The 17,318-nt window shown below is 36.0% G+C and overlaps 1 protein-coding gene across 1 annotated transcript in view; it reads right to left on the reverse strand.

Annotated features, from left to right (window-relative positions):
- Window positions 1–15,961, reverse strand: part of LOC123564003 (uncharacterized) — a 79,527-nt gene extending 63,566 nt beyond the window's left edge. Inside the window, exons 1-6 of the mRNA XM_045357245.2 lie at window positions 15,820–15,961; window positions 11,746–11,853; window positions 11,426–11,507; window positions 7,123–7,174; window positions 4,127–4,234; window positions 1,843–1,891 (exon numbers count right to left, since the gene is read on the reverse strand). Of these exons, the coding sequence (XP_045213180.1) occupies window positions 1,843–1,891; window positions 4,127–4,234; window positions 7,123–7,174; window positions 11,426–11,507; window positions 11,746–11,853; window positions 15,820–15,856 (436 nt within the window). The 5' untranslated portion in view covers window positions 15,857–15,961. The remainder of the gene's footprint in view (window positions 1–1,842; window positions 1,892–4,126; window positions 4,235–7,122; window positions 7,175–11,425; window positions 11,508–11,745; window positions 11,854–15,819) is intronic.
- Between the last annotated feature and the right edge of the window lie 1,357 nt (window positions 15,962–17,318).

A 17,318-nucleotide genomic window follows, 5' to 3' on the forward strand; every position in this document is an offset into this window, starting at 1 on the left:
CCTCCCACGCTTGAAGTTTCAGAGAAAAATTTTCATAGTCATAATATAAAACGAAAAACTAGCCTGGCACTAATGGCCATGTTCTTTAATGAAATCAAAGATTTGACAGAATTTAGTAGTCACAAGGAACACTACTTTAAAATTATTTATTTTTACATAGGACAGCAGTTTCAAAGAAGAAGAGTTTCAAAGGTTTCAATATATCCATATACTGAAAACAGGTCAACCAAATTTATTAATGAAATCAAATGATTTAAAGGAATTAAGTAGTGTCACCCAAGGAACATTGCAAAATCAGACTAGCAGTTTTTGAGAAGAATATTGTTTACCATGGCAACCAGAATTCTGCACGGATTACCTTAACCACTCTGCCACAGAGGCCCCTAACATAGATGACCTAGATTTGAAGGAATCCTGTATTCACAAGGAAAACACTTTTTTTTGTTTGGTTTTAAGGTAGTTCTGCATATTTGAAACAGAACTGTTCTACAATACATATAGAATTCTATTAAACCATATTTTTAAAGGTTTCACTGTATCCAAACGAAATTAATTAGAAAATATTGCTCCTCTGCTAAATTTTCACAATGGGTTTCTATGGGAAATAATTATTTTTGATGACATTTTCACATACAGAAAAAGTTCTAAATGTTATTTTGATGTTCTCTTTATAGCTGTAGATTTACCTATTTTCTATCATATCATCAAATTAAATGTATCGGTCTGTGTTCCTTTTTTTTTTTTTACAATTTGCCAAATATCCTTAAATTGCTGCTTATTTTATGTTCTTCTTCTGAGTTCTTTTAAATCAAAACCTATCTACTGCCAAAACTGACCTTAAAAAAGACATCTTACATGCATTATTCCAGGGCCCATATTCATAAAGCTCCTAAGGAGAAAACTTAGGAAAATCCTTAACTTTGTACAATTTCCTAAACAACATAGCGCAAAAGAAAAGTGCCAGACTCTATGAGATAATATTGTTAGACATTCCAAATATCCCAATGATTGTCCACAAAATGCTTTGGAACTTTTCCCTTAGATAGTCCCTTAGGGAAATTTTCCCTTAGGAGCTTTATGAATATGGGCCCAGGTCTTCCAGATAAATGACGTTACTCCATCACTTTCTATTAATCAAACATGCAGAACTTCCTTTAAGTTATGTAACATCAAAACAAAGACAAAAATTTAAGTCATATATTGACTTTCTGACTTTTTCTGGTGGAGGATGATTAAGAAGCCTCATTTAAGGCATCTGGTTATAAGCATCGACCTTCTGTAAGCCAGCTAGATGGCTGTACAAGAAAAGATGTTAGAAGTCTGAACAACATAAGAAAAACAACTGACCTTCAGATTTTCAAACAATAAAATCATATATCAATACTGGAGCTGCTTTTGAGAAAAGCACATGTCTCCCACTACTGCCTAAGCATTTAGTGATTCAAAGTGGTTTGGGTGGTTTGGGTGAATGGTTCAGACAAAGTGGTTTGGCTGGTTTGGGTGAGTGGTTCCAAGAAAGTGGTTTGTGTGGTTTGGGCGAGTGGTTCTGACAAACTGGATGAGTGGTTCCGACAAAGTGGTTTTGGTGAATGGTTACGACAAAGTGGTTTTGATTGTTTGGGTGAGTGGTTCCGATCAGTAATTCAAGGGTCATCATTCAAAAGTGCCTGGGCCGATTTGGCTAGTTATCGAATTGGCCGAGGACTTATTGGCAAACATATTTTGTTCAAGTTTGGTGAAGATCGAATGATGTTCGACTTAAGTGCAGACAAGATTTGTGACAGACAGACTGACAGACACACACACACACACACACACATTTTAAAAGGCTACATCACTGACCTGTAAGTATTTCATTCCCTATGATTGAGTCAAATCCATCGTAATGCAACTGAAAAAGATCAACATTGTATAAATTTAAGAAGGTATAAGAAAGACAACAATGGGTCATAACAGGAAATAATTATAGACTATGAGCTTTGAATTCTGCAGCAGAAACATTGTGTGACTTTAGGAGCATAGTTTTCCTCTGCTAAAGAAAGAGTGCACATTTCTCCATCAAGATGAACATTCAGACCAACTTTTATACAGATCCCTGAAAAATATGGCCTTTTGAGAGGTCACAAGGTTTTTTCTATTATTTGACCTACTGACCTAGTTTTTGATGGCACATGACCCACTTTCGAACCTGACCTAGATATCATCAAGATGAACATTCAGACCAACTTTAATACAGATCCCATGAAAAATATGGCCTCTAGAGAGGTCACAAGGTTTTTCTGTTATTTGACCTACTGACCTAGTTTTTGAAGGCATGTGACCCACTTTCGAACTTGACCTAGATATCATCAAGGTGAACATTCTGACCAATTTTCATGAAGATCTCATGAAATATATGGCCTCTAGAGAGGTCAAAAGGTTTTTCTATTTTTAGACCTACTGACCTAGTTTTTGACTGCACGTGACCCAGTTTCGAACTTGGCCTAGATATCATCAAGATGAACATTCAGACCAACTTTCATACAGATCCCATGAAAAATATGGCCTTTAGAGAGGTCACAAGGTTTTTCTATTATTTGATCTACTGACCTAGTTTTTGATGGCACGTGACCCAGTTTCGAACTTGACCTAGATATCATCAAGGTGAACGTTCTGACCAATTTTCATGAAGATCTTGTGAAATATATGGCCTCTAGAGAGGTCACAAGGTTTTTCTATTTTTAGACCTACTGACCTAGTTTTTGATGGCATGTGACCCAGTTTCGAACTTGATCTAGATATCATCAAGGTGAACATTCTGACCAATTTTCATGAAGATCTTGTGAAATATATGGCCTCTAGAGAGGTCACAAGGTTTTTCTATTTTTAGACCTACTGACCTAGTTTTTGACGGCACGTGACCAAGCAAAAGTTTACGGACGCACAGACGGACGACGGACGACGGACACCGCGCGATCACAAAAGCTCACCTTGTCACTTTGTGACAGGTGAGCTAAAAACATTGATGTTTCTGGTTTCACTGTTACTTAACAGAGAACAAATAAGTATAACTAATAAGTAAAATCTTGGAACAAGTCATATTAATGAGCGTCAATTATATTTAGTTGAAATTTACCATTTCCAAAACATGTTTGATTGAAATGAACTTGTTACTTTTAGAAAAGCAGTAACAAGAGTGCTAGACTGTCACAAAATATGCCCGTCATCAAACTTGGCCTAATTTAAGGGTCATAATCTAAGAGTGCCTGTGGCGATTTGACTGGTTATCGAACTTGGCCGAGATATTATGCCCGCAAACATTGTCAGCAAGTTTGGTGAAGATTGGATGAAGACTGTTGGACTTAGAGAGCGGACAAGGCTAAATTCGCTAATTTCGAGTAATTCAAGGACCATAATCCAAGAGTACCTGGGGCGATTTGGCTGGTTATCGAATTTTGCCGAGATATTATGCCCATAAACATTATCTGCAAGTTTGGGGAAGATCAGATGAAAACTGTTTGACTTAGAAAGCGGACAATTAATGCTAAATTTGCAGTTTTTCGAGTAATTTAAGGGCCATAATCCAAGAGTGCCTGAGGCGATTTGGCTGGTTATCGAACTTGGCCAAGATATTATGCCCACAAACATTGTCACCAAGTTTGGTGACGAGCGAATGAAAACTATTCGACTTAGAGGGCGGACAAGGCTAAATTCGCAGATTTCGAGTAATTCAAGGGTCATAATCCAAGAATTCCCACAAACACTGTAACCAAGTTTGGTGAAGATCAGATGAAAACTGTTTGACATAGACATGCCTTTGGACGCCGACCGTCTGCCCGCCCGCCCGTCACTGGTGTTCATATAATACGCCCCACTCTTTCAGAGACAGGCGTATAAGGCCATAATCCATGAGTGCCTGGGGCGATTTTGCTGGTTATCATACTTGGCCAAGATATTATGCCCACAAACATTGTCACCAAGTTTGGTGAAGATCGGATTGAAAATGTTTGACTAAGAGAGCGGACATGCCTTTGGACGCCGGCAGCCCGCTCGCCCACCGCCCACCCTGAATCAACCCTGAAATTAACAAATTTATTTTTCACTTATATGTTAACATATAAACAAAGCTCAATATTAAAATATATACCTGTGCAAATTCTGTGTTGTCTTTCATAAATGTAATAACAGATACCAACAACTTCTTCATTAGTGCAATCCTTACAAAATTTCTTCCTCTACCTCTGTCACGTTTAGTCTTCCATAAAATACAGAGAAAAAAGTCAGCTTTAACAAATAAAGTTGAATGTCCACTAGGTGATCAATAAAAGAGTAAGTTAACCTATCAATAAATGAGTCAACTAAATGATCAATCAAAGAGTCAGCTAAATGATCAATCAATGAGTCAACTAGATGATCAATCAATGAGTCAACTAAATTATCACTCAAAGAGTCAGCTAAATGATCAATGAAAGAGTCAGCTAAATGATCAATCAATGAGCCAACTAAATGATCTCTCAAAGAGTCAGCTAAATGTTCAATCAATGAGCCAACTAAATGATCAATCAAAGAGTCAGCTAAATGTTCAATCAATGAGTCAACTAGATGATCAATCAATGAGTCAACTAAATGATCACTCAAAGAGTCAGCTAAATGATCAATGAAAGAGTCAGCTAAATGATCAATCAATGAGCCAACTAAATGATCACTCAAAGAGTCAACTAAATGATCAGTTAATGAGTCAACTAAATGATCACTCAAAGAGTCAGCTAAATGTTCAGTCAATGAGTCAACTAGATGATCAATCATTGAATCATCTAAATTATCAATGAAAAAGTCAGCTAGATGATCAATGAACAAGTCAACTGACTGATCTGTCAAATGTAAGCTACATGATCAATCAGTCAAGTAAATGATCAATCAAAGTGTCAGCTAACTGGTCAATCAGGGAGTCAACTAAATGATGAACCAATGGGTCAGCTAGATTATAATGAAAATGTCAACTAGCTAATCCATCAAATAGTAAGCTAAATAATCAATCAGTGAGTCAACTAGATGATCAATCAAAGAGTCAGCTAGATGACCAATCAAAGAGCAAGCTAGATTATCAATGAGAGTACACTAAATGTTCAATCAAAGAGTCTGCCAGATTATCAAATATCAAAGAGTCAGCCAGATTATCAAATATTAAAGAGTCAGTCAGATTATCAAATATCAAAGACTTAGCCAGACTGTCAATTTAAGAGTCAGCTGAATGATCACTCAAAGAGTATGCTAGACTATCAAAGATCAAAGAGTAAGCTAGAGTATCAATCACAGAATCAGCTAGATTATCAATCAAAAAGACAGCTAAATCATCAATCAAAGATGAAGCTTGATTATCAATCAAAGAGTGAGCTTGATTATCAATCAGAGTCAGCTGAATAATCAATCAAAGAGAGTAAGCTAGATTATTAATCAAAATGTCAGCTAAATAATCAATCAATGAGTCAGCCAGATGATCAATTAAAGGCGCTCGCTGTAGTTTTTTCAGACGGGTCAATATTTACCCCAACACCGTGCGAATTGGTTGTTCCTAATCTCCGTATCGTACCTGTACCGTACATCAGTGCCAAGTTACATCAAAATCCCTCCATGCATGAAGAAGAAATACTCAAAACAAAGTTTGTGGACAAACCAGTAAAATTACTGGTCTAGCCCTTGTAATATAGTGGTCTAACAAATTTATATACTATTGATGGCAACTGAAGATGTTTTCCTTTATGTACAGACTCCAAGTCTGAACAACCTTGTTATCCCCCGCCATAGGCGGAGGGATATAGTTTTGGCGTTGTCCGTCCGTCCATCTGTCAGGAGCCATACCTAGAAAATGGTTGGGAATATTCAAATAAATATACATGTTCACCACTATGGGGAAATGCGGCCTGTCAAATTTCAGTCAGATTGCCCATGTAACACCAGAGTTATGGCCCTTAGAAGTTTCTAGTGTTAACTATATAGGGTATTAAAAATATGGCAATTTCTGCTTCATAACTTGTGACACATTTGACCTAAAACTATGAAACTTAAATTGAATTTAGATCACCATAATGTAGTAGTGCATACACAATTTCGTCAGGATCTCTTTAGTAACTTTAAAGTTATTGCCCTTTATTTAAAATTCCACATATTTGTATATAACAAACTAACCAATTGGTAGGAATTCATTAAACTTCTTTCATTTTTTTTCCATGAACATTTATTATCAACATGTGAAGTTGTGTACCCACACCCGGTCACCCCCCACAACCCTGGTCACACCCCTTCCCCCTCTCAACCCCTCCCCCCCACCCCGCCCCTCCTCCCCAAAAAAAAATTCAAACTGAATATTTATCAACATGAAAAGTTGTACTCTCCGCCCACCTCGCTCCTCCACCCAGTCACCCCACCACCCACGATCATGCACCCCTCCCCCCACACCCCCACCCTCCCAAACATTTTTTTTTCTTTCATTTTTTATTTTCCATCAATATTTATTATCAACATGTGAAGTTTTGTACCCTCACCCAGCCACCCCTCATCACCCACTACACCCAATTTTTTTCCAATTTTTTTCAAACCTTCCATGAATGAAGTAATAAATAGCGCCCACCCCTCTCCACAACCCACATTCCAGATTTCTTACTTGATTGTGCTCTCTTAGGGACATCTGTTCTTTTAAGTTCAAATGTACATGAACTTGTTAAACAGCGACACTTGGTGCCAAACTACTCGAATACAGTATTTCGTTCTAGTTACACTTCAAGCTCACATTTCAAATAACTCCATATAGTTCTAAAAGCTAACTTATTACAGAAAATATATTCCATTTAAAATAATTTCATTAGTCAGGATCGAGGTAATATACATTTATCAAATACACTTAAAACATTTGTTTTCTGTTAAACTGATCCCGACTAATGAATTATTTGCTTCTTAGTAACATCCTTAACTTTTTGCTGGATATATTAATTTGCCATTCCTCACCACAAACCCATTCGGCAGGGGATCCCAATTCATCGAATTTGCTTGTTTTTATCTTGCTTTTTCACTGTTAGCATTATTTATTTGAAACTGTTTATTCAACCTTTATTAATTAAGGAAGCAAATTATTCAAAACTCACTTACCTTTTCACATTTTTTCACTGCAGTAATTGACATAGATAACAGTGGGTTTACCCTGTGAAAAAATGATCAATATGACATTGTAAAGAAGAAACATACAATTTTTGTTAAGGGATGACAATGAAATAAAATAGCAGTTCAAGATTGCCCTAGCTCTGTCAATCTTAAGTGTAAGTAAACACAAGCTGTTATACAAGGGAAGTTTGGAAAATAATGTTCCTGTAAAATATTTCTAACCTGATATGCTAAGTTCTCAGTGCAAGCTGTTACCCACAATGTGTTCAATGATATATAGGATTGTCTACAGAAATATGATCATATGGCTAAATATGGTACGGTGATTTATTGTTTTGTTTTTGTTGGGTTTAACATCACACTGTCACAATTATAGTTTTGATGGTGGAGGAAGAGCCCAGGTGCCCTTCCGTGCATTATTTCATAACATATGCGGGCAACTGGGTAGAACCAAAGACCTTCTGAAAGCCAGCAGGATGGCTTCCTCACATGAAGAATTCAATGTCTTGAGTAAGGTTCGAACTCACATTGGTGAGGGGCAAGTGATTAAAAGTCAGCAACCCTAACCACTCGGCCATGGAGGCCCCATGGTATGGTGAAAATATCAGCACTATTTATATTGTGAAAACAAGATAATTTGATTTTGGTGTGGAACAATAAACTACTATCATAATTATGATAAAGGTCTTACCTCTATATGCAGTTTTTACAAAAACAGTAAAATGATTTTATCACAAATATGCATGTCACCTTGACCTCTGACCTCCTTAAGTGTTTTCAGTTATTTGATCAAAAACATTTTAGCTACAGTGACCTTGATATTTGACCTACTGGTCCCCAAAATCATCTAGAGGTCACAGACAACCAGGTCATCCTGAATTAATGTAGTTTCATAACTTTATCTACAAACTTAGCCAAACAATCTCTTTTCAGTGTAGTTCAAAACATAGATAAAAAACTGTCTTAAACTGTAGAAACAAAGTGTGATCTAAACTTAACTTAATACATCAATGCTGCTACATTAATTCAATAAAATATTAAAAACAGTCAACACATTGTCTTGGCCTAATATAATTATGTCACTTTAAGTTTGCAACTAGATACTTTTATTCTCAAGTTTTTTTATGCAAATCATGTATAATTACCATCATGGAAAGAAAAGAATGCAGTGGTGGATCTTTAAGAATTTTCTACTAAGCACATATCAATTACGTTAGCTGGAAATCCAGCACACTGTTCATGATAAAAAGTTGTTAAAAAGAGTTTCTGTCTTTAGCTCTAGTGAACCCTGTTGAGCCAAACACAGCCGGTTGAATGCAAGTGAGAGAGGTCCATCTAAGGATGCTACAGTTTGGTGAAGATAAATTAAGGAGCTCATGAAAATCAGTTGTTAACAGAAACACTACTTTAGCTTCTGCGGCCCCTAAAAAAAGGTTAAGCAGAACCGCATGAAAAACCCTGAGGTCAATCACGTGGTTCATTAGAAGAAGTCCTTTAAAGTAAAACACGAGCTGTCTCATGACAGCATGTCCGATAATTCAAAGGCAGTAAAATAGATTTTCTATCTAAGAATAGGTACATTTTCCAAATTTGTGTAAGAGTAATGGGACTTCATTCTGTGATCTTGTTCAATTACACTCTGTAACACCCAACATCTGTTTGAAGTTTCAACCAAGTAACTGCATTAATTTTTGAGTAATTTCCATGCAAAACTTTAACTGCATTTTCTAAGTCTAAAAGGGGCACAACTTTGCCATAAAACAATTAAGCACCTTTCATAATGATCTATCTATGGACAAGCACCTTTCATAATGATCTATCTAAGGACAAGCACCTTTCATAATGATCTATCTAAGGACAAGCACCTTTCATAATGATCTATCTACCTCAATAACTTTGCATTGACTTTGAAGACAGCATTTTGTAAGTAAAACTTCAATCTAAGAAGGGGGATCATTTTGTTGAAATTCATCTAAGAGTTATGGGACTTGATGCCATAACCTTCTATTTAAGAAATGATAAATATGTACCTAGTATATTTTATCAGTTAATAAAATATGGGCAGGAGTTCCGATGCATAATAATTAAATCCCGAGTGCATAGCACGAGTGATTTAATATTCGCATCCGAATGACTGCTCATATTTTATTAACTGATCAAATTATTGAAACATACTTAATACTTATTATTTCGATTCTAACCACGCAAATTCTTCGCATTTTACAGCACTACATTTTAGCTCAACTGGCCATATGCAATTATAAAAACCTCTCCATGAATGGAAAGCGCTGCATAAAACGGAATTTTCCTATATTCAGTAAATTTTATCTACAGTATTAAGTAGTTACTGCTGTGAAAATGTTATTTTCAATAACATCTAAGATCGGATATAGAAATCAGAAGTAAATACTTCATTCAAAGTTTATATAGCAGTTTCTAAAAATAGTACACGCCCACCTACTTTGATGGCACTGAACATACAACCAGAACATTGCGGCATATAAACACGTAAACACTTTAGTCTGGAAGATTGGAACATGAATTAAAATTTTATTTACTGTCAAAGTAGAATCTAGTTGACATTTGTGGTACCAAACAATGGGGGAAATTGTAAACTAGGCACAAACCAGATATAGATGCATGGTGTTGAAGTTGATAACTTACAGGCTAAAACCCATTTTCTTCGGTAAAAATAAAACAAATAAAATCAGTTAGAAATTGTTTGTTTCAGAAAATTTGTGAAAGGTTGAGTATTTAGTCGGCATATATGGAAGCAGAGTAGAAACTCACAGTCATGTTACAATCGTAGGGTGGAATGGAAGAGCTATATTTTATCGTAGATTCATGTATAGGCGATTTCGCTATATGTTTATATAGGAACTGCTGCAGATCGTGTTAGAATATAACTCGAAAGATTAGTGTGAAATTTTTACATAGTAGTATCACAATAATTAAAAATATTAAAAGTTAAAAAACAGCCTAACTTTAGAAATACTGCAGGTAGAGTTACGCATCTTGTCAAACTAATGTACATTGTCACTCTGAATATCTTAAATACTGAAGAAGATACTGAACTTATCCAAATATTTCTCATACTAATGAACATTGTCTTGCAAGTACAGCAAGTTTCAATTGAATATCATAAAAAAGATATTTAGACTTCTTAAAAAACTTTAACCAACAAAGATGCAATGCTAGAGCAAATGCAATAGCCCTCCTTAATCTTTGAATAGTCGAGCTAAAAATTAATGCCAGATGAAAAATGGAAGACGACACCAGACACAGAACCTTCACAATAGCTTGCCCTGAACCTTTGTTTTAGGTGAGCTTAAAAGGCAACAACTTGGGACATTTTCTGCAGACAGTTTTATAATATGTACTAGTACATGAAATTTCTGATGATGATACTTTTGTCATTGAGACTGACAATTACTGAAAAGCTGTTACAAAGTATCTACAGTCAAACTCGCTTTATACGAACTCTTCGGGACCTGGGAATATGCTTGTATAAAACAAAATTTCGTATTAACGATTGTATGACTCCGGATAATTTGCCCGAGCAAGTTGGGCAGTATCACCGGTTATCGCCGGTGAATAGCTTCCGATAAATAAAATACATTTAGTTAATAGATGTTCATTAGTAGTTTTACTTGATAAAGGGTGAGTGGTATTCAGTTAACAGTGAAACAAGTCAACAAAATTCAAACTTAAACACGTAAAAATGTATGAAAAATAAATTTTAATGTACAAATGTATAGATTCATCAAGTGTTTATAGCACATATAGATCTAGCATATATAGTACACGGGGAAACGTATATGAAATTATTATTTTTCTGGACAGGTGTACAAATGACAGTGATTATCGCTAAATTTGCTAAATAACCTATTACTTGGTACTTGAACTCGATCGTGATGAATAAAATAACTGCATGCATATTGTTAATCTCTTTTTATGTATTTATCGATTAACAGGTGATAATCACTTCGACTAAATATCAGCACTGTACATACGGATTCAAACTGTTAAAGATCAGCGGAGCAAAAAATATGGCCGCCGACATCAAAAAATGTTTGTATAAAAAAAAATGGAAACTTGTAACATTTTAGCTCATTGGGATTTCCCAAAAATGGTTCGTATCTCCCGAAAATTCGTATGAAGCGAGTTCGCTATTACCGAAAAAAATTTCCAAAGAAATAGAAGGACTCAGCCGGGGAATCCGGGTTTTGTTCGTTATTGCCAAAAATTCGTATCAAGCGAGTTCGTATTAAGTGGACTCGACTGTATTTACCTATTTTGTTCCAACAGTGCTGGAATTTTGGATATCCATGTCCAGTATTCAGTTTTACTTGAGCCAAGCCATGAAATGTTAGCTGAAGTAATATAATCAATGATCTTTATTTTCTTTAAACAAAAAAGAACAATCTTACTCATTTTTTAGAAGTGTGTACATTTTGTGTACCAAAGCAATGTATATGTAATTGGAATAAATTTTGAGGTGAATACAAAATGTAATCCTGACTTAAAAACAGTTTGTTATTACAAGTATAAGAATGCTTTAAGTATGTTATTTATCATTGAAAGCTGTGTTTCATGTAAAATGATACTTACCTTTGAGTCCCTTAAGAAGGATGCTTTCGATGTTCTCACATAATGGACACAGTAGTGTGTGCGAGTCTGTTACTGGTTCAGCCTTGGAACGTAATGCAAGTACAAAAGCTGCAATATATTTTTAATAAATAAGCTATTGGACTGAAAATTTTATTTACTAAACTGACATATTTTCCACATAAAAAATGGAGATTTGGACATTGCTTCTGATCAAGTTTGATGAGCACCAATTCTTAAGCAGTTTCTTAAAAAAATTTTATCAACATAATAACAAGAGCACCGCCTGCAGGTGCCATCCCTTGTCTGTAAGTGCTGGATATTATGCAAGAAAAGAGGTTCTTGGCCTTCTTACTCATCTTAATTGATGACAAACAAGAGCTGTCCGTAAGACAGCATGCTCCACTAATCGGCGATTTGACAGTAAAATGAATTTATGTGTCAATAAGAGACCTCTACTTTAAAAGGAAGATACACCAAGATAAAAAAAAATTCCCTACTACTCAGAGGGGTTAAAGATCAAGTATGGACGGGGTACTGACATTCTTTATTTTGATGGAATTAAATTTATCAAAGAATTTAAGTATGAAAGGGGCATAATTCTGTCAAAAATACAATTAGAGTTATGGAGATTGTAACCACACATGAAGATGATTATAAAGAAATATTTTTAATTTCAAGTCAGTATCTTTTAAAGTACCAAAGATGATATGTCTATAAACTAAGCTTTCGTAAAATTTAACATGAAAATAATTCCATGTATAACCACTTGGTGACCTTGACCTTGGGTATTATGGGCCCAGCCCCTGCACTTACTTTGTTTGTAGGCTGGACAATGTTTATGTGAAGTTACAGTAAGATATAGGCAATAGTAACAAAGATATGACAGAAAAACAAAGGTTGCCGAAAAACTTTAACCTTAAAAATAACCTAAGTGTAACACCTTGGTGACCTTGACCTTGGGTATTATGGGCCCAGCCCCTGCACTTACTTTGTTTGTATGCTGGACAATGTTTATGTGAAGTTACAGCAAGATATAAGCAACAGTAACAAAAATATGACAGAAAAACAAAGGTTGCCGAAAATCTTTAACCAAGAAAGCTCACGCCAACGTCGACACCAACGCTGGGGCGAGTAGAAAAGCCCTCCTAATCTTCGAAATAGTGGAGCTAAAAATTACAATTTTAGCTACATAAATTTGGTAACTAAGATGTAAAAGTAAAATTGACTATGAGCGATTTGTAGTCATATATATAACTTATAAACAGTGTGAAGCAAAAATGTTACAGGGATGAAATAAATACACATATTTATACGTAGTCCAAATACACAATGTAATAGGATGTTTCGGGACAGCGTGACAACTTCTGACTGTTGCTGTCTCCGTCACGGCCAAACTTATTCTGCATATTTCTGTTAGGAAATCCCCAAATAAAATCCATTGGGAATGTTTTCTGGTATATGCACAAAGTATTTGTAATTATTACATCTCTGATAACGAATTTATGTTGATATTAAAGCATAAACTTGCCTCGCTGACAATTTATGAATGTATATTTTGTGCTTTATTTCTGTAATTTATTTGTCATATCGTCAGTTGATGTTACTAAAACCGGTGTCAGGGTGATATTCTCCTCGCACCTGCCCACATATATTTTTGAAGATTTAAGTCTCTTTTTTTAAAATTAGGGATTAAATTCAAACCATATGAAGTTTCTAAAGAATTTTTAATGTTTAATTTATTAAAGCAAGTAAGTCTGACCAGTATATTATGACTTTTTTGGATTTTTTAAAGTTTTCGTTTTCCTAACAGTAAAATGCAGATACGGGTAAGGCTTTAAAGGGAATGACAACTATAAAAAATCAGATCATAAAAAAGTCATCCCAATAACCCCAAAAAAGGGTAAGGCTAATTTAAACGTCATATTATGAATTGCAATTAAAAATCAGAATTCATACAAATTCAAAATACACCAAGTACTATAATATGAAAAAGTTTAGACACCGGCAATCTGATTTTGTCACAGCCATGTACAGTGCTGAGTTAATAGAATAAATTTATGTTCATAATGATAATCCCTATCAATTTATCTATTTTTGCACTAGTTCTGTACATGCTATTTTGAGGGCAATTTCTGTCTGGGTTTTGCTTGTTAGTCATAGTTCTTAGCTTGTTCGCAACATGTTCACAGAAACCTGTTTGCGGGATGTTCACAGCAACAAAATTGCAGGATGTTCACAGCAACAAGGTTGCAGGATGTTAGCAGCAACTTGTTTGCGGGAAGTTTGCAGTAACTTGTTAGCAGGATTAAAGTTTGCAGCTACTTGTTCCTGACAAAGCTATGATTTGCATGTGAAAAGTGAACGATTCATGCAAATGAATATCTCACTATCATTGTATCTACTTCATCAAGAGTGTTCATGGGTATGTTTGCCTGATATTCACAGCATGATTGCAACCAGTGTTCATAGCAAAATAATATTTCCATAAGCGTTAAAAAGATCACTGAAAATCTCAAAATTTCAAAGAAAATACCAAGATAATCATGTAGCCAAGTCCCCTGTAAGAAAAAAACCCAGGCTGGCGAGGCATATTCCAGTATGGGCTTGACTAGGCTGGTGTAGCACTGGGCCTTGGTGTTTCTAGGGCACCTGATCAGGTTTCTGCGGAGAAGCCTAGGGTGTTGTTGGCCTTTCTCGTCTTGTCTTCTATGTGGGCATTCCAGGTCAGGTTGTCTGCTATGGTCACTCCAAGGTATTTTCTGGTTTTGGTGAAGTTCAGGTTATGGCCATGGATGGAATAGGAGGCTTTGATGAAATTTCTTTTCCTGGAGATGCGTATGACTTCGCATTTGGTAGGGTTAAATGACATCTGCCAATCAGATTTCAACTGCTGTAGCCGATCAAGGTCTTGTAGAAACAGCTAGGGTGTCCTGGACATTGCGGATCTCCCGATACAGGAGGCTGTCGTGATGTGGATGAGACTTTCTGCGGTAGCTCATTAATGTACACGAGGAACAACAGGAGCCCCAGTACAGTTCCCTGGAGGACACCTGAGGATACATCGGCTGAACTTGACTGTTGTCCTTCAACGATGACCTTCTGGGTTCTGTTGGACAGAAAGCTCTGTCAGGGTGTTGCCGTGGATACCATAGTGGTGCAGTTTAAGGGACAGGCGGTGATGCGGGACCTTGTCAAAGGCCTTGCTGAAGTCCCAGGCAAAATTTGGGGCCGAATATTGGCCCCATTCCCCCCTCAAAATAGTATGTTTTTTTCCCCCTATTTCAAAAAAATTCCCCCCTCAAGTCCAAGAACATCAGTGCTAAGCACTTTGCAGTTTACTTGATGGCCTTAAAATTTTATTGTTTCCGAAAATTCAGTGGCTCAGAGAAAAAAAAACAAAGTGTGATGTCTGAAAAAGGTTTTTTTATATTTGGCAGAATTCATTCAGCAGAGTTTATAATTAACAGAATTCAGGTTTTTTTTTTTATTCTATTATTTTTATTATTATACCAGATTTATATCGATAGATGGCCTTAAAATTTTATTGTTTAGATTTGTTCCCCCCTTGCATGGACCTTGGCCCCAGTCCCAAAAGGCAAACGAGAGCTCTGAGTCCAGCAAGATGGCATCTATCTGTTCCCCTTCATCGATTCCTGATGCTAGGCCTTGGAGTGTGACTATCAGCTGGCTATCGCAGGATCGTCTTTACCGAAATCCGTGCTGGGCATCTGATAGTATGTTGTAGGTATCAAGATGTTGCATGACCTGACTGTGGATAATATGTTCCATTACTTTGCAACAAACGGATGTAAGGGAGATCGGCCGATATAGTTTGCGGTTTGCTTTTGTCTCTACTACTGGACAAATCATGTTTGATACACTTATCTGTAAAAATGCTCCTTTTTGACATGAAAATAAATGAATTAATTATGAAAATCAAAATTTGGCATAATTAATCCCACAAATAACGTGTTACTGTTTTTGTCCGGGGACTGATTCTTTCCGGCAACTGGAACAGTTGAAATACATACACGAAAATAACTACGAAAAATACAACACTGCCTCGGTACATACCTTTCAGTTTCTTCAGCAGTGGATCACTAACAGACATTGGTGATGCTAAAGTGTGTTGTTTCTGGTGTTTAAGTAATTCTATAGATGGTTTTTTTGCAGACAATCGTTGTTGTTGTTGTTTTCAACCGTGTAACAGGCTGCACTTGATTCACGAACAGAACCTTGTTCCATAAATCATTACTGTAATGTAGGTACCGTGACGAGCCTTTGGTTGGAAATATGACATTTTTTTTTTCAATTTCACTTGTAGACACATAATCAATATTTTAATTAAAAGCTAGAAAGAAGGTTATATTTAAAAATTACTTAAATTAGGGATTATGTGTTTGCCCCTATGGGGATTACTACTTAATTGTTATTCAGTTTCTACTCCTATACAAGTGATTGGAGATCCATTCCTTAAACTGCACAGGTGCCAGATGAAATTTTCCCTAGTTCAGGACTTCAATTTTAATTTAAGTTTTTTTCAGTCTTAAGACATTAATTTTAAAAGCTGAATTAGGGCTACATTGAAACACCAAAGAACATTGATTTGTTTTTCAAGAAACACAAAAAATTTGTCAGCTGTAACCACAGGCTGGAATTCATTGAAACTGCATAGGAAGCTTCATTCTAAAGAGATGGGCATATTTTCTTAATGTAGATGCGCAAGTTGTCTTCATGTTCAGGTCAGATGATTTTTCACAGAGTTATTGCCCTTTGATTATTTAAACATATAGTATACTGCATGAATTTAAAGTAGATCTACATGTACCATATTTCTTGTGCGAGTATTCCTCAGCAAATACCAGATGGAATTCATCGAAACTTCATAAGGGCTTCACTCTTAGAGGAAATGCTCTTATTGTCTTCATGTTCCAGTCCGATGATTTTTCACAGAGTTGTTTTAGTGTTCAACATATAATACCATTTCTTGTACGAAGTATTCCTCAGTAACCACTAGTTGGGATTCATTGAAACTTCATTATAAGGAAGCTTCACTCCCAAAGATGCACATGCTGTCTTCACGTTCCAGTTGGATGATTTTTTACTGAGTAATTGCCCTTTGATTATTCAACGTTAGTACACAATAGTACTATTTCTTCTCCGGAGCCTTCCTCAGCAACCGCTGGATTGAATTCATTTAAACTTCATAGGAAGCTTCACTCTTAAGAGAGGATGCAGATATCGACTTCATGTTCTGGTCGGATGATTTTTTTACTGGGTTATTGCCCTTTGATTATTTCATGACTCTAGGTCAAATACTTTTTTAGGTATGCGTGAACACAAATTTTTAACTCCTTAGGGCCGATATGCGACTAAAGGCGCTATATTTTCTACCCCTGTAGCGTGATATCCGATATAACGCGCGTTTCAGGACTCCCCAAGACGGCGATTGACGAGTATATTTCCGGCACCGAGATCATGTTGATTGCGTCACGTACTTGTTTAATTTTTGATAATCCTGATAAAAGCAAAATCATTTGCATACGGCTATTATTTCTTAGATGTTATAATTA

Source organism: Mercenaria mercenaria, chromosome 2 (assembly GCF_021730395.1).
Source record: "Mercenaria mercenaria strain notata chromosome 2, MADL_Memer_1, whole genome shotgun sequence".
NCBI classification, from domain to species: domain Eukaryota; kingdom Metazoa; phylum Mollusca; class Bivalvia; order Venerida; family Veneridae; genus Mercenaria; species Mercenaria mercenaria.